The sequence below is a fragment of the Amblyraja radiata genome, chromosome 8 (genome assembly GCF_010909765.2).
Source record: "Amblyraja radiata isolate CabotCenter1 chromosome 8, sAmbRad1.1.pri, whole genome shotgun sequence".
Classification (NCBI taxonomy): Eukaryota; Metazoa; Chordata; class Chondrichthyes; order Rajiformes; family Rajidae; genus Amblyraja; species Amblyraja radiata.
The window spans coordinates 39,411,784-39,433,694 of NC_045963.1; the positions used below are offsets into that span (position 1 = coordinate 39,411,784).

A 21,911-nucleotide genomic window follows, 5' to 3' on the forward strand; every position below is an offset into this window, starting at 1 on the left:
CACGCTCAATGCATGAGAGTTGGCAGCTCTGTGTTCAGCACAGACCTTGAGGGCCATAGGGCCTGTTCTTTTGCTGTACTGATCTATGTTCTTCGTATTAAGCCAACCACAAAGAAATTAAACAAAAGGACCTTTCTCTATCACCTACAGCTGCTAAACTCATTGGAATCCATTACGTCACGAATCCTGAACCAAGTCTAGCATGACATATGATCTGAGAGCAGATTTACTTCCTGGTAAACACTGAGCAAGCATGTTAAGAATGAGCTATGCAGCTTTAATCCTTGGAGAGTTCCAGTATTTGGAAAGCTGATATTTGCTGGAGAAATCTGGGCCAATGGCATAGTTTGTACATTAATAATATTAGCTGTTTACACATTTTTTGCGCCAGCCATTTCAATACATTTTGCTGTAGCCTGGTTAAATCTATACATATGCACATATCTCAGGCTAACCTCATTAAGATATTGGAACAAGGAACTGCAGAAGCTGGTTTAAAAAAAAAAAACACACAAACTGCTGGAACAACTCTGCAGATCAGGCAGCATCTGTGGAGAACATGGATAGGTGATGTTTTGGGTCGGAGCCTTCGTCAGACTAAAGAAGTGTCCCCATCTGAAATGTCACTTATCCAAGTTTTCCAGAGGTGCTCTCTGACCCGCTGCGTTACTCCAGCACTTTGTTTCTCATTAAGATACAAACCTTGGTTTGTGGGCATAATCTGCAACTTGATATGTTTCCAGGAGTATCATGTTAGTCATTGTTGGGTAGAGAAAACAAAGATTTTCATTTTCATGTTCCCTAAATATGCAGACAGAAATGTAATGTCTTCAATAGACGCTAACAGGCTGCACTGAGCGCAGTTTTAATTGCAAGCTGAGTAGCGAAGATGTGGGATATTCTCAGTATTTAAAGAAGGTTGGAAGATAATTTACGATGTGAAGAGTTTGTTGAGCAGTATAGGAATTAGGCTTTCGACCTAAAAATGGTTTGGACCTCAGGTCTGGTATTTACCATGTGAATTGTGGGTTGTTCTATTGTAAACCTATCTTGACTTCAGCCTGAACCCCCTCCCCCCATCTGACTAGGATAAAACTAGTCTTGAGTTGCAGACATTTCTTAGTATTTTAAAATTTATTGAAATTCAGTAAACCTTGCAATGAATGCAATATGAAGCACTACAAATAATAGAATGTAAAATATTAAATTAAATTGCAAAAACATATGATTATAGAACACTACAGAATACAATGATGCAGCCTCCATAACCTTTACTATCGTACATAGTTCCTTGGAAGTGGCGTCATGGGTAGATGGGTAGTCAAAAAGGCTTGTGGCACATTGGCCTTCATCAGTCAGATTAAAGAATATAGAAGTTGGGAGGTCATGTAGCAGTTATATAAGACGTTGGTGAGACCGCAGTTAGAGTATTGAGTTCTGTTCTGGGCACCATGGTATATGAAAGAAGTTGTTAAGTTGGACCTCGTAGAGAGAAGATTTACAAGGATGTTGCCAGGACTCAAGGGTCTGAGCTATAGGGAAAGGTTGAGCAGGCTGGGTCTTTATTCCCTGGAGTGCAGGAGGATGAGGGGTGATATTATAGAGGTGTACGTAATCATGAGAGGAATAGATTGGGTAAACGCACATAGTCTCTTACCCAGAGTGGGGGAGTTGAAAACCAGAGAGCATAGGTTTAAGGTGAAGAGGGAAATATTTTATAGGAATCTGAGGGGTAACCCTTTCATGAAAAGGGTGGCAGGTGTATGAAATGGGCTGCCGGGGGAGGAAGTTGAGGCAGGGACTATCGCAATGTTTAATAAGCAATTAGACAGGTACATGGATAGGATAGGTTTAGAGGGATATGGCCCAAACACAGGCAGGTAGGTAGGTCTGGTGTCGATGGGACATGTTGGCCGGAATGGGCAAGTTGGGCCGAAGGGCCTGATTCTGCACTCTATGACTATAAAAAGCTCCAGTTAAAATTGCTTAGATTTTGGTGTTGCTGAGGTCTATGTCAGGGAATTATTTAGTAATTGTTCTACCTCTGTTTGCCTAATTAATATACTTGGTTTTTGATAAATAAATTATTCTTTATGTGTCTCTTAAGGTTTTGCTTGCTCCATGTTTTAAAGGTTGGTATTAATCCATGTAAAATAATTGATAATTTAATTCGCATCATAAGGAGATTCCATTATCAAATCCCTAGGTTTAGCTTGGTTAACCTGAAGTTATCCAAAACTCTGCTCTCTCAATCTCTGCGCTGACATCAAATTTCATTCATTCTTATGTGCTCTTAGGCCACATATTGTTTGACAGGTTCCACTGAAATGCCCTGAGATATTTTGCTTCTAAGAGGTGCTATATAAAAATAATATTGCTATTGTCTTATTGGGATTTGGGGAAATGAACAGTGAAAATACAAATAATTTCTATACATTTTCTTTGCAAGGTGGCCTCGGGTTTGCTCACACACTGTTCTTCTATCTGAAGTATTTGCTGCTCTATGGCATTCCATCGATTATCATGTGTTTGGATGGTGTTGAACCACCAAGATTGCCAAGGTGCACCAGCAGCTTGTACAGTTTTACAGGGACGTGGAGGTAAGTTGTAGTTTTGTTTTGTTGAAATGAAGGTTGAAAATAAAGTGTTATAAGGTCATAAGATCATGTTACAGGAGCAGAATTAGGCCATTCGGCCCATCAAGTGTACTCTGCCATTCAATCATGGCTGATCTATCTTTCCCTCCTAACCCTATTCTCCTGCCTTCTCCCCACAACCCCTGATACCCGTACAAATTGAGAATCTATCTATCTCTGCCTTTAAAATACCCATTGACTTGGCCTCCACAGCCTTTTGTGGCGAAGAATTCCACAGATTCACTACCCTCTGACTACAGAAATTCCTCCTCATCTCCTTCCTAAAGGAACGTTCTTTAATTCTGAGACTATGACCTCTAGTCCTAGACTCTCCTACTAGTGGAAACATCCTCTTCACACCCACTCTATCCAAACCTTTCATTAGTTGGTACGTTTCAATGAGGTCCCCCCTCATTCTTCTAAACGCCAGCGAGTACAGGCCCAGTGCCGTAAAACACTCCTCATAATTTAACCCACTTATTCCTGGGATCATTCGTGTAAACCTCCTCTGGACCCTCTCCAGAGTCAGTACATCCTTCCTCAGATATGGTGCTTAATGGGCTTGTCCCAAAACGCCCTGTCCCACTTTCCCGAGTTACTCACAAACTCTCCCGAGTTTTCCTCTTTATTCGAACTCGGGGAATGTCAGGGAATGTCGGTAGCGAGCTCGTAGGAGTCCGTAGATGTTTCGCAGCGGCTCGTAATGCCAGCCGTAGGAACTCGGGGCATCAGGTAAGTCGGGATGTTATTTCAACGTTGAAAAATGTCCATGTTAAAAAAATTGTCCCGAGTACCTACGAATGGCTATTACCGCAATTCTCCGAATTTGTATCAAGGGGAAAACTCGGGAGAGTTCCTGAGTAACTCAGGAAAGTGGGACAAGGCCTTTAGGCGATTTTTTGGGCGGCTACAGGCAACATGTTGAAACATTTTCGGCGACAGTGACGACAATTTTTGCTGTCATAGGTTGTCGCCATGTTTCATAGGTAAATTCTATTAAAACTAGTCCCTGGCAGTCGCTTAAAGAGTCGCCTAAGTGGGATAGGCCCATAAAATTGTTATTCTCAAACAGACAGTTGTCTCATTCACTTTATTGCCTGTAACATTTCGCTGCATCTTGCTAAATGGAAAGTACCGTGGAATGTCATTAGATGTATCTGAAGGTTAGTCTAGTGTTCCAGATGGCATAAACATTGACATTGAGCGAGATAAGAAAATATTAGGGAAATTCCTAAAAACAATAGGTAAAGAGGATTTAAGGAGTGAAAATTAAGAAAAGGTTAAAGAGCCAGACATTGGGAAGGAATTCCATAATTTAGTGATTTGGCAGCAGAGGGCATGATTAGTGATGGTGAAGCAATTAACTGATGGGTTTTTGACGAAGGAAGAATTGAGTGAGTGCCGATGTCAATACATTTCATAGAGTTGGAGCAGATTCTAAAAGTTGGGATGGATGAAATCATGGAAGAATTTGAAAATAAGCTTGAAATTTTAAAAATCCAAGGAAAGGAAATGAATCAAAAGTTTTGAACCGGGAGCCATAAGGTGGGCAAGAAGATATTAGACAATCAATGATATGATCTTGTATTTTTGATAGAAAATAAGTATAACATTGAATAATATTCCTACTCCCTTCTGTGCCTAAATAATTAACATAATAGCAAAATGTAAGTATTAGAATGGGGTGATAATTGGAGAGAGTGAATAGAGGGATTAGAGCATTGGTGCTCACAGAATGTGGAAGCTCCAGTGGAATTTGCATTGATTGAGATTAAAATCTCTCTGTATGCCATCAAAGGATATGTGTGTTGCTGGCAAGGTTGGTGTCAATGCCCATCTTTATTTGGAGGCTGTAATTAATTGAGATCTTTGAAATATATTTATAACACTGTTTTGCTGTAAAACTGATTATTTAGTTGCACAATTCAATTGGAATTTGCTATTCAATTTAATTTCTTATGGGCTAATTTGGTTAGGTTTGAAAGAGTTAGAATTATTGACAATTAGTACAAACAGAAATTTTTAAAACAAATTGAAAATATATCCAGCCTCTGTGGGAAAAGTCAAAAGTTACTGTTTCAATATGTTATGGGCCTGTCCCACTTAAGCGATTTGTTTGGGCGACTACAGGCGACTGCCGCAAAATTTTCAACATATTGAAAATTTTTCGTCGACAGTAGAGACAATTTTTGCTGTCTTATGTTGTTGTAGGTTGTCGTAGGTGCTGTCGTGGGTTGTCACCAGGTGTCGTAGGTGACTTCCAATAAAACCCATTCCATTCCCCTGGCAGTCGCCAAAAGGGCCTGTCCCACGTGGGCGATTTTTTAGCGGACTGCCGGCGATTGTCAAGTTCGCGGCACTCGCTGAAAACCTGGGAACTGGAACGGCGAGTGTCAGAGTGGAACACACACACACACACACACACACACACACACACACACACACAAACACATCGCAAAGGCGGGGGCCAGGGAAAGCGGGGGAGCGCTGTCTGAAATTCACACGGCGCAAAGCCAAGGTGATACAGACACACACAGCAATGAACAGGAAGGTTAAGACGGCGAGCACAGTGTATGGTAAATCCTTTAAAAGAAGGGCTGGAGGGGGGGGGGGGAGGGGAGAAGGGGGGGAGAAAGAGAGGAGAAATTTTTAAGAAGCCAGACAGCTATTAACAAGCCAGAGATACACAGCTGTGAAGTTTGGCAGGCATTTAACATTACCGGTCGGTTCTCCTTGGTTCTGAAAACTCGTGCTTATGATTTCCCCCCCCCAATGAGCCAATGAAAATGCCCGGTCAGCAAAGGCGATTAACTAAAACTACCTACGACTAGCTTGCCTACCCATAATTACATGGCGACCCCACTACAACTTCACCTACGACTACAAAAGTATTGATTTTCTCCATGGCGACCAATTTTTGGTTGCAGAAATTTTTTCAACATGTTGAAAAATTTGTGGCGACCAAACTGAGGCCACGACTAGTTCCCAGAATGAGGGAACTCCTCGCGACCATGAAGGAGACTCACCAGAGACCACCAGCGAACATGTGCCGACCATGTGGCGAACATGTGGCAATCATGTGGCGATCATGTGGCGAGCGCAGAGTCTCCTGCACCCGCCTAAAAAGTCGCCTAAGTGGGACAGGCCCTTAAAGAGTTTCCTAAGTGGGACAGGCCCATTACTGTTACGGCTGGAGATCTTTTAGATTAGAGTTTATATTTTAAATGTGTGGCTGTTGTGAAGAAGGTTAATAGAGCCGTTAGTAATTTATTCAATTTATGTGCGTGGAGGAGTAGTCTAGCATGTGCCATGAAATTCCTTCCTTTTCTTGTTGACTTTATTTTGTGTTTATTGCTTTAATGACTTTAATGTCTGCCACAAACAGGGGATAGGCAGCCAGCTCTCAGACTTGGCAAATATTGTCTTGTGACAAAGATTAAGAACTCAGGAATTATACACTCAATTTGTTTTGTTCAACCAGAAACAAATACAGTGCCTTTTTGTCAGGTATCACCAGGCAATTATATTTAGCAAACACTACAAATTTGAAATTGGCCTGATATTATTTATCCTTTCACTCTAACCCAGGAACAAGGAAATGGCAGATGAGTTGACCAGGTACTTTGGATCTGTCTTCACTAAGGAAGACACAAACAATCTCCCAGATGTACCAGTGGCCAGAGGACCTAGGGGGACGGAGGAACTGAGGGAAATTCACATTAGGCAGGAAATGGTGTTGGGAGGACTGATGGGACTGAAGGTTGATAAATCCCCAGGGCCTGATGGTCTGCATCCCAGGGTACTTAAGGAAGTGGCTCTAGAAATCGTGGACGTTTTTTCAATGTTCTATAGATTCAGGATCAGTTCCTGTGGATTGGGGAGGGAGTGTTGGAGGGGGGGAGAGAAGTGGAAGAGTGGGGAGGGAGGGGGAGAGGGGTAGGAGGAGTGGTGGAAGAGGGTCAGAGGGGTAGGGGGAAGGGGTGGGGGGAGAGGGGAGGGAGGGGGAAGGGAGGGGGAGAGAGGGGTGGGGTGAGGGAGAGAAGTGGAAGAGTAGGGAGGGAGGGGTAGGGGGAGTGGTGGAAGAGGGACAGAGGGGTAGGGGGAAGGGAGCGGGGGGAGAGAGGGAAGGGGGTGGGGTAGAGAGTGAAGGGGGGTGGGGGAGTGAGGGATGGGAGAGGGAGAGGGGTGAGGAGAGGGAAACAAAGAAACATAGAAATTAGGTGCCGGACTAGGCCATTCAGCCCTTCGAGCCTGCACCGCCATTTAATATGATCATGGCTCATCATCCAACTCAGTATCCTGTACCTGCCTTCTCTCCATACCCCCTGATCCCTTTAGCCACAAGGGCCACATCTAACTCTCTCTTAAATATAGCCAATGAACTGGCCTCAACTACTTTCTGTGGCAGAGAATTCCAGAGATTCACCACTCTCTGTGTGAAAAATGTTTTTCTCATCTCGGTACTAAAAGATTTCCCCCTTATCCTTAAACTGTGACCCCTTGTTCAGGACTTCCCCAACATCGGGAACAATCTTCCTGCATCTAGCCTGTCCAACCCCTTAAGAATTTTGTAAGTTTCTATAAGATCCCCCCTCAATCTTCTAAATTCTAGCGAGTACAAGCCGAGCCTATCCAGTCTTTCTTCATATGAAAGTCCTGACATCGCAGGAATCAGTCTGGTGAACCTTCTCTGTACTTACTCTATGGCAAGAATGTCTTTAGCAAGGGAGATGGAGAGGGGGGAGGAGGGGTGGGGGAGGGGGACGGGGGAGGGGGAGAGTGGTGGGGGGGAGGAATGGGGGGAGGAGGGAGATGTGGGAGGGCAGGGAGGGGGAAGATTGTGGAGGGAGGGGGGGTGGGGGGAGAGGCGAAAGAGTGGGGAGGGAGAGTGGGAGGGGGAGGGGGGGAGAGAAGCGGAAGAGTGGGGAGGGAGGGAGGGGGAGAGGGGTAGGGGGGGTGGTGGAAGAGGGACAGAGGGGTGGGGGAAGGGATAGGGGAAGGGGTGGGGGGGAGAGGGGAGGGAGGGGGAGAGAAAGGGGGTGGGGGACGGAGAGGGAGAGGGGTGGGGTAAGGGGGAGGGAAGTGGAAATGGGGAGTGGTGGAAGAGGGACACAGCGGTAGGGGGAAGGGGGTGGGGGAGGGAGGGATGGGGTGGGAGGAGGAGGGGGAGGAGTGGGAGAGGGGGAGGAGAGGGGAGGGGGAGAGGGGTGAGGAGGGAGATGGGATAGGGGGTAGAGGGGGAAGAGTGTGGATGGAGGGGGAAGAGTGGGTAGGGGGAAGGGGGTGGGGGAGAGAGGGAAGGGGGTGGGGAACGGAAGGGGGGTGGGGGGAGGGTGTGGGGGAGGAGAGGTAGAGGGGGGAGGAGATGGGGATGGGGGAGGGGGAGAGAGGGATGGGGAAGGGAGAGAAAGGTGTGGGGGAGGGGGAGAGAGGTGTGGGGGAGGGGGAAGAGTGTGGAGGGGTGGGGGGGAGAGAGGGGAAATAGTGGGGAGGGAGAGAGGAAGGGGAGGGGTAGGGACAGTCCATCTGTTCCCCATTCCCTATCACCCCCAATCCTCTTTCTCTATTCCCACACAAGTGATGACGCGCTTCGACACAGGCTGCGGGGGTGGGGGCTGGGGCTGGGGCTCCTGCAAAGGCATATGTAAATGGATCCATTCCGATTGGACATCTGTGAGCATTGGGCATTGTGACATCACACAATGGAACGTTCACCAACATTCTATGGGTGAGAAGCTGTTTTTTTTGGAAATGTTTGTGGGGGGGGGGGGGAAGGAGGATTTTATTAAAAATGACTACATAAACACGACAACATTTAATCAGGAGTGGATACTTGGAATGAAAAGTGACATCTCTACCGAAATGGAAAAAATCTCGGCGATTCTGCGTCTGGTGTTGGCGTAGCAACGAATCAAAGACTGGCAGCCACAAGTCAGGCAGAAACACACACACACAGACAGACAGACAGACAGACAGACAGACAGACAGACAGACAGACAGACAGACAGACACACACACACACACTCTTTTATATTATAGATAGATTAAGGGATTGGACACGCTAGAGGGAGGAAACATGTTCCCAGTGTTAGGGGAATCCAGAACCAGGGACCAGTTTAAGAATTAGGGGTAGGCCATTTAGAACGGAGATGAGGAAAAACCATTTCACCCAGAGAGTTGTGAATCTGTGGAATTCTCTGCCTCAGAAGGCAGTGGAGGCCAATTCTTTGAATGCTTTCAAGAGAGAGTTAGATAAAGCTTTTAAATATAGCCGAGTCAGGGGATATGGTGACAAGGCAGGAACGGGGTACTGATTGTGGATGATCAGCCATAATCATATTGAATGGCGGTGCTGGCTCGAAGGGCCAAATGGCCTCTTCCTGTCTATTGTCTATTTATCATAAAGAAACTGGGATCAGCTAAACTGGTTTCCATTTTTTTTCCCAGATTCCTAGGAATCGTTTGGAAACTTTTAAAAACTATTCAAATGTATTTAAATGATTAAAACAAAACCACATTAAAACAAGTAAATATATTAACGTAGAATAAGTAAAGCACGGCCGTGCACTTGGCTTTCCCTGTTGTAGCCTAATTGATAGAGATGGGTCGGCATTCATTCTTTCACCCTCCCTGATTTAAAACTGTAGTCCCTAAAGTCTCTTTCAGGTGATTTTTCATCATCTGGCTTATTCAGTTTCAGATGGCTATTTGATTACTGAATATATTGACGAGGACTGAGATAACTGAGGACATTTTGTCCTCCCTCCTACCATCCAGATATGCGATTTATCTTTTGATGGGCATGAGAAAGCAATGGTAAATAGAAATCTCATTAAGCCCAGAATTCATCCCCAGATATCACTAGGATGATGAAGCCAGTGGAGGTTAGACCGGACAATAAGCTTGCTTCACTCCTAATTGTAATGACTGTTTACCAAACCATATTGTGCACTGCAAACCTGTAAAATTGGAGTAAATTAGAGCTTAGTTTCTATGATGGATTGATATAAACGGATGAAGAGGTGATTGGTTTTGAGTAACAACATGACCCCTGACTGTATGCAAAAATGTGTTCTTCAAATTTCTATTTCCCTTATTCCAGATTACATACATTTATTACCATATTGAGGCATTTCATAGTATTTCTCTCTGTAGCAATCCATTCCAAAGCAGCAACATAATTGTTTCATTTTTTTTAATAGTTACATGAAGTGCATAGGCTTGGAATTGTTTCATCTTTTGATGCTGATGTTTTGGGCCCGGTTATTGGAGGTAATTGGGCGGCTTTGGCAGTGGGCAAGTCAGCAATCATTGGCACCTATCATCAGGGCCGGCCTTAAGCCGATTGTACCGATTTGCCCAAGGGGGGCCCCGCGTTAATTTTCCGTATTTCATATGGAAATACAAATTCGCTTTGTTAAATAAAGATTTAAAAAAAAAACATTCGGCATACGGATTTTTTTACAAAACTTACATGGATAACAAGCGCTGCACGGCCATCAGACACCAACGATGTGTTAACTACTACTGGCGCACTTGTTAACAAGTAGTTATACAATGTGTCATCAATGCATCGATCCACATTCCTCAGTAAATATAATTGTGTTTTTGAAGAAGTATTAATGACTCTGCGTTCTTTTGAATACAATTCACGTGGCGTCATTAACACTTCTTCAAAACATAATTACATTTATTTAGGAATGTAGATCGATGCATTGATGACACATTGAGAATTTCTTAAAACTCACCATCATGATTGAGGACTTCTTCTTGGTGAGATTCTTGGTCTACAGCAGGTTAGTCATTCAATTTACCTACCGACCCACGTTGTGTCTCTCTGTCTTTCGCTCCCTCCCTCCCTCCCTCTCTCTCTCGCGCGCTCTCTCTCTCCCGTTCCCCATCTCGTCTCTCTCGGCATTCCCGGAATCATTGACGTTTTGCGGTAGACAAAAATGCTGGAGAAACTTAGCGGGTGAGGCAGAATCTATGGAGCGAAGGAAATATGCTTCTTCAGACCCGGCTATTTCCTTTGCTCCATAGATGCTGCCTCAAGCCCTGTCCACTGTGCGAGTTCACCCAAGAGCTTAAAATCTCTGTGTAGCATCTCTGTCCCTATCTTCAAATTCCCACTTTGAAATAAAATACAACTTTCGACTTAAAAATTTTGCAGCAGGATCGCGATTAGTCGACTCCCACGCATTTTCAATCATCGTTCGATTCAGTGTAATTTTCACACCTGGTTGATGTAGTTTTTTTTAAAGATACAGTACATTACAATAAATTGTTTCAAGCATACCCGGTACTAAATGCATGAACATTAAGGTGGTTACTGATGTTACAAACGGTTATAAATGAATATAATTTCAAAGTGAAATAGGAGATTTCCGTGGAAAGAATATTTTACCAGAATATAAGGTGAGGCAGCTGCAAGATGCTCAATTAAAACAATACGCTGTCAACTCAGGATTGTTTCTTAGCCCTCTGACAGGTGTTTCAATCTAACCTCGTAACTCACTGTTAATCGATTCATAGCTATTAATTTTCATTCCTGGTCCGTATCGAACCTCTCCAAATGCAAACGCTTCAAGTTACGCTTCTTGTGTGGTGGGAAGGGGGGGGGGGGGGGAATGCTAGGATAAAATACCATATATTTGCATTTAAATAGCGATCCTGCTGCGAATTTTTTAAGTCGAAAGTTGTATTTTATTTCAAAGTGGGAATTGGAAGATAGGGACAGAGATGTTACACAGAGATTTTGATAGGAAGGAAACGTTACGGCAGCTGAGTAAAAGATTGGTCAAATGGTAGGTTCAATGAAGATCGGGCGAGGGGGATTGGGGGTGAGGGAAAAGTATCTATAGCTTGGGACTTGCCTAAATGAGTACTGAGATGGATTATCATTCCACACCAAATTTCTTAGACAATAATACCTTTTATGCAATTATCACAACATTTTGTTGGATATGGATCTGTATGGTACATGCTCATAAATTAGTAAAACAAATGTTCTTCTTTAAGTACTGTTGTTTCTGGGATGGGTGACTGATAACAAATAACCTACATTCTATATTTTGTCATAATGTGGCTGAAGCAATGGCATATTTTGTGATATTTATTGAGATAGAAAGATACAACTGAGTTTGGGCAAGATATTACCTTGCAACATTCTGTATGTCTGATAGATATTGTGAAATGGAACTCAGAAATTATGGGAGGATTACATAAAACTACAATTCAAAGGTAATGAATATACAGAGTATTCTTATTTCCATCATGAACATACAATAGTGATATAGGACACCAGGTCCTACTATGGTAAACTCACAAGCTACTACGGTATGACTACGTGTTAAAAAGTATCACATTTTTACATCCTGAGTATATTTTACTCGTGGACATTTTTCAACATGTTGAAAATTCTTCAACTTTACCCCTGGCTAGACTCCCCACACGCTGTGAAAGGAACTCTCCCCGAATTGTCATATTATTCATGACATGTGACTCATTTATAATTATTTATTTATATTTCTATGAAAAATTTTCCCAATTGGGCCTCGCACCTTCTAAGGCCGGCCCTGCCTATCATGTTACAAGTGATACAGATATCTCTGCAGTCTCTTGCTCCAGTGATGAGATAAATGCCATCACTGCCAAATGCCAAACAGATGTCATTGTGGTTGTTGCCTTGAAGTCTTTTATTTGTCATGTTTTTGTTACAATGAATCGAAGGATAGTGAATGTGACACTCTATTTAAGAAAGAAGGGCAAGAGATTACAGCTGACTTGTTAGCCCAATATCAGTTGTAGGGAAAGCATTGAATTCTGTAAATCAGGCTGTAATTAAAATAAATGCCTTGAAATGTGAGAGGATTGAGTAGAGTGAACCTAGATTTAGGAAAGGAAGATCCATGTCAAACTAATCTGCTGGAGTTGTTTGAGAATGTGACTGGAAGAACGAGAGTACTCGAGGTTGTGATGCATTGGGCTTTTCAAAGAACTTTCGATAAGTTCTTGCACAGATAAGTTCTTGCACAGATAAGTTCTTGCACAGAAAGAATGGTCAATAAAGTTTGAGCACATGAAATTTGATGTAATATGTTGACATGGATTGAGAAATGATTATCAAAAAGAAAACGGAATGGGGCAAAGCAAATCATTTTCAGACTGGCAGGCAGTGGCTAGTGGGTATAGCAGTGATCAGTGCTTATGCTTCAGTTTATCACGATCTGTATCAATGATTTGGCTGAGCGGGCTAAATGTCATATTTGCAAATTTGCTGATGACACTTGACAAGATGAGAGAGTGAATATGGAGGAAGGCTGTGAAAAGGTTTCAAAGGAATGTGAACAGTTGACTGAGTGGGTAAGAATGTGGCAGGTAGAATATGGTGCAAAATAATGTGAGGTCATTTACTTTGATGCGCCAAGTAGAAAAATCGCATTGTGGATTCACAAATTTTTGCTGTGCAATGACTCCAAGAAAAATGCAGGGACGAGGTCAAAATAGCATTAATGGCCCTTTCCAGACTCATTAAAGACTTTGACTCCATTTATTGGAAAGGCCTGTGCATCATCCTCCTCAAATTTGAAGGCTGAACTTCAAGCCACTGTTGACTCATTCACTGAAGTATATGAAAATATCCTCAAGACAATAGTGAAACATCAGACTACAGGACAAAGGACAAGGACAAAGGACATTTATTGTCACATACACCAATTGGTGCAGTGAAATTTGAGTTACTATGCAGCACACAAAAAGATAAACACACTATAGAATTTAACATTAAACATAAAAACATCCCCCCACAGCGGAATCAACGTTTCCCACTGTGAGGGAAGGCAACAAAGTTCAGTCCTCTTCCTCTTTTTCACCCGTGGTCGGGGCCTATTGAGACCTCTGCAGTCGCCGCAACGGCGGCCTGTTGTTTCAGGCCCTCTAGCCGGATGATGGAACTCCGGTGTCGGAAGAACACTCTCAGCAGCTTGGAGTTCCGAATCGGCCACTTCCTACTGGAGACTGTGGCTCCCGAAGTCCACAGGCCTTCGTCTACAGATGCATGTCTTTCGTGATGTGGGAGGAGACTCGAGCACCCGGAGGAAACCCACACGGTCATAGGGAGAACGAGCAAACTTCATACAGATGGTACCTGTGGTCAGGATCCAACTTAGGGGACATGGATGATGAAATTCACCATTGCTTCAAAGTTCCAGCACAACCTTTTTTTTGATGAATATGAAATTTGAAGATAATGACCTTACACGTGACTCAAGACTCATGGCCTATTGGGCAGTGGTCATCCCTGCCCACTGTATGTTTATGAGACCTGGGTTCCTCCTGTGAAAGGATAGCAACACCACTGTCTTAAAAAATCCTGTACATTCATTGGAAGCATAAAGGAATGAATGTCATTGAATTCCATGAATGTCAATGAATTCCATGCCAACATCCTGAGCACTGACTCCCTATTTATTCTTAGTTGCCTATTTTGGGCAGATTACAAAATTCCCCTGCCCAGCAACCAGACTCCTCACATACAAATCCTCATTGGAAAAATACAGCATCCACATAGATTGCTGGAAATCACTGGCCCTTTTCTGCTCAAAGTGGAGATGGAGCATTTTGCATAATATTGCTCTCCAGAAGCCCGTGTATTGGGAAAGGCAGAACGGTGAGGTGGAATAGGGAGCGGGGAATACTGTCCTCCTGCCTATTCCACCAGGCACCTCTCCCATCTATGAAGAGGCTGCAGTTTCCATTTTGTCATGTGTCTCCTGAACCACTATGCTAAAGTGGAAAGTAGTTATCCTCAATCCTGAGGATTGCTAGTGAAAAAAGAATGTTTGGCTGAGTACAGTGTATTGAGAATTCTCAGCGAATGTAAAATAATTTATTTTATGTGCTTGGATTGAATATGCTTTCCATCTACACGTCAATTATATTGATTAGTTGTTCTTGGAGCAATATAAAATGCAGCCATGTTCTTACATTGTGTTCTGACCTCAATAGCATACCAGACGGATAAAATATTAGCCTATTGTTGTAAGTAACCTACCATCAGATTCCTTGTTGCTTTCAAAATGGTAAGAAATGAACTGCCAATATCATTTTATCCACTTGTGAGATGTGTTTGTAGTTGGTTTGACTTTATTGTGATAAATCCTCTTTTGACAAGTGTTGGTGTTGAGATGTTTGTTACAATCTAAAAAGAAAGCAAATAATTTTGATGAAACTTTGAATCCATATGCTCAGACTATGTTTATTTCCTTTCTGGTTTGATTTAAACCTCCTATTTCATCATTACAATAGAATGATGAACATCTTAAGATGATTAGGATGTGGACAATATTCACAAACTGCGTTTTTTCTTTACATAGTCTGCTCAGTAATGTTTCTGAAACTTGTGTTGTCCTTTGTGTGGTGAAAAGCCACAGCCTGAATACATGACAAATAATGCAGAATTTGTAGTATTGGTGTGGATCTTTGAGTTGTAGCAGCAGACTCCTAAGTGAATTCATTGCATGAATGTGATTTATGATATTGGAGAGGTGATGGTTAAGAAATTAATCAATTTTCAGCAGGCCATTGAACTCGACTCTAAATTGTCAACTGCTTTTCCAATTTAAAGCATTGGACAACAAAACTTTCTCCTAAATATTTCAATGTATTGAATACATCTTTATTTGTATCCGTAAATTCTCTTGTAGTAAAGGCCAACATTCCATTTGCATTCTTAACTGGCTGTTGTGCTCGCTTATTAGCTGACAGTGACATATGTGCAAGGATATCCAAGTCCCTTTGAGCAGCTTTTTGTTTAAAAAAAAAATAAAAAAATTAGATCTCATTAGATGTGGATAACCTCACTTTTTTCTACTTAGTCTTTCATCTGTCATGATGCCTTGTCCATATTCCTTGAAACCTTTCGGTATCCTCATCTCTGCCACATTCCCACTTAATTTTGTGTCATCAACAAACATGGAATTCTTACATTTGGTCTCCTCAGCCAAATCGTTGATACAGATTGTGAATAGTTGGAGCACGAGCCCCAGTTCCTACAGCACGCCATCTGTCACAGCCGGTCAACAGGTGAAGAATCTGTTTAATCCTTGTCTTTGTCTTTTCTATCTTTTAACTAAGTCATGATCTTTGCCAGTGTATTTCCCCTAATTCTATGTATTCTAACTTTTCACCCAATACATAGTACAAACTCACAAAGTACATAGTTCCCTGGAAGTGGTGTCACAGGTGAACACGATGATGAAAAAAGCTCACGGCACACAGGCCTTCATCAGTAAGGGGATTGAAACCAAAAGTCAGGACGTTATGTTGCAGTTGTACAAGGCATGAGTGAGACAACGTTGGGATTATTATGTTCCGTTTTGTTCATCGTGCTTTAGAAAGGTTGCCATTAAGCTGGAAAGAGTGCAAAAATAATTTATGATGAAATTGCCAGGACTTGAAGGACCAAGTTACAGAGAGAAGTGGGGAAGCCTGGGACTTTTTCTTGGAGCATAGGAGGCTGAGGGGTGATCTGAAATTATGAGGGTCGTAGATAGAGTGAATCCATATCCTTTTTCCCAATATTGAGGAAGAAAGAACAAGATGGCATAGGTTTAAAATAGCGACCCGAGGAGCAATATTTTCACACAGAGGGTGCTACGTACATGCACTGAGCTGCCGGAAGAAGTGTTGATGGCAGGTACTATAACAACATTTAAAAGATATTTGGACAGGTACATGGATAACTTGAGAGGGATATGGGCCAAAAGCAATACAAATGGACTAGTATTGATGGGCATCTTGGTCAGTACTGGACCATGGGGCCTATATCCATGCTGTGTGATTCTATGACCCTATTCCTACTGGAATCTTATTGAAAGCCTAATACATCAGGCCTACAGGATTTCCTCTCATTTACTCAATGGGGGCACAGTGGCACAGCTTGTAGATGTCTCACAGCATCAGAGACCTGGGTTTGATCATGACCTCGGGTTCCTGTGTGGAGTTTGCATGTTCTTCCTGTGACTGCCTGTGTTTCCTCCGGGTGCTCCGGGTTCCTCTCTCATCCCGAAGACATGCAGGTTTGTAGCTTATTTGGCGTCTGTCAAATTGCCCCTCGTGTGTAAGGAGTAAATGTGTAAATTAGATAACATAGAAATTGTGTGAATGGGTGATCAATGGTCAGCATGGTCACTGTGGGCTGAAGGGCCTGTTTCCATGCTATATCTCTAAACTAAAACTAAATTAAAGTAACCAACTCAACTAGATGCATCCTCAAAGAACTCTGATAAATCACTCAAAGGTAATTTCTCAATCACTGTACTAAGAAGTAGTGATATCATGCACTTTATGAATGATTGCAGCATTTTCCCAAACACAGATGTAAGACTAATAGATTGGTCGTTCACTATTCTCTCTTCCTTTTTAAAAAAGGATTGCACTTCTTCTCCAATATACAAGAACCATGTTGGAAGATAATAATGAGAGCAACTAATAATTGATCTAACCATAACTAATCTCTTTCAATACTCTGGATGTAGAAATGCATGTCCTTTAGAAATCAATAGAATTTTAATGTTTTCCTAAGAGAGGATTTTGATCGTAAAAATTAATGTTTCCTTGCTCGTGAGTAGTAATTCAACATACATTACATCATTGATGGGTATAAAGGCTTTGCTTATAAAAGGACAATTTATGCATTGGTCAATTTAAATTGGTTTCATTCCATTTAATCCCATAAATCTTTTTAAATTGATTTGACAGAAAGCATTGTTAATTCCATCAGCAAAGCAAGACTAATCTCCTGTTGTTACACTGGTTTCCGAACTGCCCTATGCTAGTCAATGGTCAGTTGCCTGACTCACCCAGCACAGGTGAACTGCAAATAGCTCAACACAGTTCTTTTGATCAGCAACCCTTATACAAATTATATCCTGATTGCTTGTTCATTATGCAATTGTGGCTGTGCCTTCCTCTGATGAAATTTGAGGTGCCTTTCAAGGGCAATGCTCTCCAGTTAAGTGGTCGGCAGCCTTCTGTGTAAACAGAAGACTAGCAGTGTTTTGCTGCTTCAAAGTGTTTTTCTTTCTGGCCACTAATGTCAGAAGAAGCTGTGTAAGTAGAATCCTCTGAATGCCAAAGAAGAGAGTGTACATGTTCACATGTATGCTTTCATGCAAATGTGATTATTCCTACTCCATGCTATATGGGAAATAATTAATTTAAATGCATTTGCCTCTCCAACTATGCCGGTCTGCATTTTTCTCTGGCGCCTACTTCCCTATCCTGCCCCACCCACCTTTTTACACTCCCCTCTTGCTCTGCATCATCTCTACCCACCTGTTCTGTCTTTTCCCAATCCCTCCACTCTGCTGTTCTCCCCATTCAGCCATTTAACCCACCTATCCCATCACTCTGTCTCTCCCATTTCCCTGCCCCACCTCTATCAGCCCCCAAGTCTGCCTCTATCCCTTGTCCACCCTTCCTGATGTATCTCGTACATAGTTTCCAATTATGCCTCTGCAAGGTATCCGTTTGCTAGTCTCTGCAATAATGGAGCTGTATATTCACGGTGAAGGGAAGGGGAAAAGGGCAGAGTGGAGTCAATTATTTTTCTAGATATTTTTCTAACATTATAGTGGAGTTTTTTGCCATGCGGGCTTAGGTCTGCGTTACACTCCGGGACATCCACATGGATAAGCAAGTCATTCCTGAGAGGCCTGTATCACCACTGTAGTTCTGGTGCGATATTTCCATTCTTAAAAATTTAAGAGAACTACAGAAGCTTGAATAGTATAGTAAAATATCTCCAGAGTGATTCTTGAAGTTTGTTGTACTGTAAATTTATCTGAATTCTTGCTTTTCCCTTTTCAGGGAGTTTGATGTTGGACTGCACCGCTGGCTGGTTCGGTAAGGCACAGCTTTTTATAAAGTTTTATTTTCTCTCGGCTGACAATTTATTTTTCTTCAGTGGGTCCAGGGAATTGTAGATTCATGCACAAGTCCATGTCTTAATATTTTATGTCATGCGGAATTTTATTTTATGTGGAAACAAGTGAAAATTGCTATTTTCAAATCGGAAGCATCAGTACTGGAAACAATGCATTTTAATGATTGAATATTATATTGAAGTTCCCGAAAGCGTGGTTTAAATTGATCCAGTTGATTAGTTTTGATATAGTGTCTTATTTTTTAAATTTGCAGCCTTGCTTGCTCAGACGTTTTCCCAGATCACATTGCATTTCACTCGCATTAAGCTGATGTGAGTCTATAGGTTTGCACTGACCTGTTCTGACAGTATATTCCTGCAGGGTCATATGCTGATACTTTGCCCTGTGTTCCTGTGCCGATGTTGTCTTTTTCGATTGGAAAATTTGTCAACTGATTCCCTGTAACATCCATCTTTTGAAATTACTTGACATTCTAAATTTGCCCTTGTATGTGCAAGGAATGCGGTGTATACAGAAAATGATTTTGACCCTCATTTGAATATTTTATGTAAACTGTAATTTTCTATTTCCAAGTTCCTGCAAACATTTGCAAAGATTAACCTGTGTCTGCAGAATTTGTATATTCAAGGAATGCAGGTCAAAAGCCTACTTAATGCTACCTGCTCTTCTGAAATAGACACAAAATGCTGGAGTAACTCAGCGGACAGGCAGCATCTCTGGAGAATCTCTGCTATTCTGAATCCAGCTTGTATTAATTGCACTGTATATTGGCTGAATGCATCAGCTGGAATCCATAGACATGTCCCAACAAAGGTTAGACTGCATTTTAAAACCAAGTGGGAAAGAGGATGTGTTCTGTGCCTGTAGAAGTCCTGAAGCAATCGAGACACAGTGGGTAGGAACATCGGGGAGCGGTGGAGGATATTGCCTGGAGTGTGGCTCTTGGTTGGAATGTTACAAGATGTTCAGTGACCTCGCGTAACTGATTAAGATCATTAAATCCATTTTCAAATACCACATTCTTCCAATTGCACCAGTAGTTCTTTAATTCACCACTCAACACTAAACTATGAATTAGGACTCGCACGCAAGCATCCATCCATCACAATACCCTGTCCTTGCAAATGTGTAATCATCCATATCTTGCAGCTTAAGCACAGTGCCAGCTAGTGAACCAAGAACGTCAGCATCCGGACAGATTGCACAACACTCATTGAAACGCTTCTTTACCTCCATCAGGACTAGTTGGTATAAAAACAGAGGCAGTGGAAGAAATCTGAAGGAATAGAAGTCCATCTGCATGGCCTAAATCTCGTGAAAGAAGTTGCTTGATCATTGGGAAATTTGCAGAAGCCATGGGAGGAAGTGAGGCCAAAGATGATGGATTCTCATTCCTCATCTTCCTACTTGCATCTTGCCTTACTCTTATCCCACTTTTTCACTCCCCCTCCCCCCCATCTGTCCTGGTGCCCAAACTTGCATTTGACCTGGTTTCATTTCTGACACCTAAAACTGCAGCCTGGGCAGGACAAGGATACCACTCTGTTCAGAATTGTTGCACTATGTTTGTGCTGACACTTGAGGTATAGCATAGAGACAGGAACTACACATGATAGGACATGGGCATGGATTATCAGCAGCCTGGGCAGTGGTATGGAGGATTAAGGGGTAACTTTGTGGAGGGGATGATTTTTGTTTGCGTTTTCTCATGTGGATACCTTGGGTAAAGGTACAGTTGGTATTGGCAACAAAGTAATTTGCGTCTCAGAAAATCTTCATTGACAGATTCTGGCACTGACTTGGCCCTCTGGCACTATGAGACTTGGCATCAAGCAAGGATCCTATTATTGTGGGGGCAGGACACATCCATTCACATACTTATGGAGTATCAGACACAGCAGCTGAATACTGGAGCTCAAGAACCCGCATTTTTTGTGCTGCAATGGAAGCTTTGACTCTTTTTATGCTTCACATCTACAAATATAAATTAACTTCCCATTGAAATAGAGACACGAGACTGCAGATGTTGAAATCTGGAGCAAAAAAATAAACTGTTAGAGGAAATCCAAGAGATTCAAGCAGCATCTGTTGGGGTAAGCATGTGGTGAAGGAGCGATCTTAAATTAGTATAATTTTCAATGCAACTATCAAGTCTCACAAAAAACTTTAAGGATTTTAAAACAGGATTAAAATTGCATCACTGCCATTTCACCATCCAAATGGTAACAGCATGGATCATGAAAATATAGCATAATTATCATTGATAATGCTTTTAATTGAGGACCGAACTATAAATATCAACTTTCCAGTGTTCAATCCTGGGTAGTGGTGGAATAATGCAAAAGTAGTAGGCAATATATAGAGTGATAATAATAAAGTTAATTGATTCACTCTTTGTATTTCAATGCTAATCTTATTAAGGGAATGATCATTAAGTTCTATGTTCTTACTTTGCTGGTGGGTTGAATTATACATAGCTAAAGTATAGAAGGAGGCAATTTGGCCCATTATGTCTGTGTGGGGTGTTCCATTCTCTGGTCTTCTCTCCGTAGCCTTGTTTTTTTTTTTTTCCTCGATCATATTATGCAATTCTCCTGTGATTGCCACACTGGAGCCTGCCTCTACCACATCTGTAAGCTGTGATAGCAAATTTCAAATGTAGGCTGTGTTTTTTTTAAAGTTTATGTTCATGACACTCTCAATTTGCCCCCCCTTGATATTTGTGACCTTTATTCCTCAAACCCTCCATCAAAGGAAATGGCTTCTTACAGCTGTAACTGTCCAGCCTCTCATCATTTTAGACACTAAAATCAGATCACTGCTCAGAATGTAAAAGGTCCCTGCCTCTCAATTCAACCATTGCAACTGTGATGCCTCATTCCATGATTTCAAGATTCCTGTAAATCTTTTCTAGGCCCTTTTTAATGCTTTCACATTCTCTTATAATGTGGTGACTGGAAATTAATGCAATAGTTGACGCCAGACCAAGGTTTGTAATGATTCAGCATAATGTTCCTGCATAAAAGGGCATTAAAAGGGATAGTGGCACCTAAGGGATTAGGCAGTAATATTCAGTGGTGAGTGCATGCCTGCATTAAAATGTAATTTCTATTCTTAATTATTTTATACGGTTTGTGGGACCAGCTTTTATTAGTGTATGAATCAAATCACAGTCATGAAATACTGAACACGTTTGAATTGTAATCAGAGAGAATGTATCTTCCTTGATTTAGTTAAAATTACTTCTATTAAATTATGTTGTACAGAAATATCCTTTGCCATTCTGCATGCAATAATCTCAATAGCACAACAATATGCACAGAAAAAA

The 21,911-nt window shown here is 42.0% G+C and overlaps 1 protein-coding gene across 3 annotated transcripts in view; it reads left to right on the top strand.

The window, feature by feature from the left end:
• Nucleotides 1–21,911, top strand: part of hhat (hedgehog acyltransferase) — a 183,076-nt gene that overhangs the window by 40,090 nt on the left and 121,075 nt on the right. For all 3 annotated transcript variants that reach the window (XR_004412871.1, XM_033025615.1, XM_033025616.1), the window contains 2 exons: nucleotides 2,450–2,600; nucleotides 18,507–18,542. Coding sequence is in view for 2 of the 3 variants with exons in the window: in XM_033025615.1 (XP_032881506.1) it covers nucleotides 2,450–2,600; nucleotides 18,507–18,542 (187 nt within the window). In the remaining variant the exon portion in view is untranslated. The remainder of the gene's footprint in view (nucleotides 1–2,449; nucleotides 2,601–18,506; nucleotides 18,543–21,911) is intronic.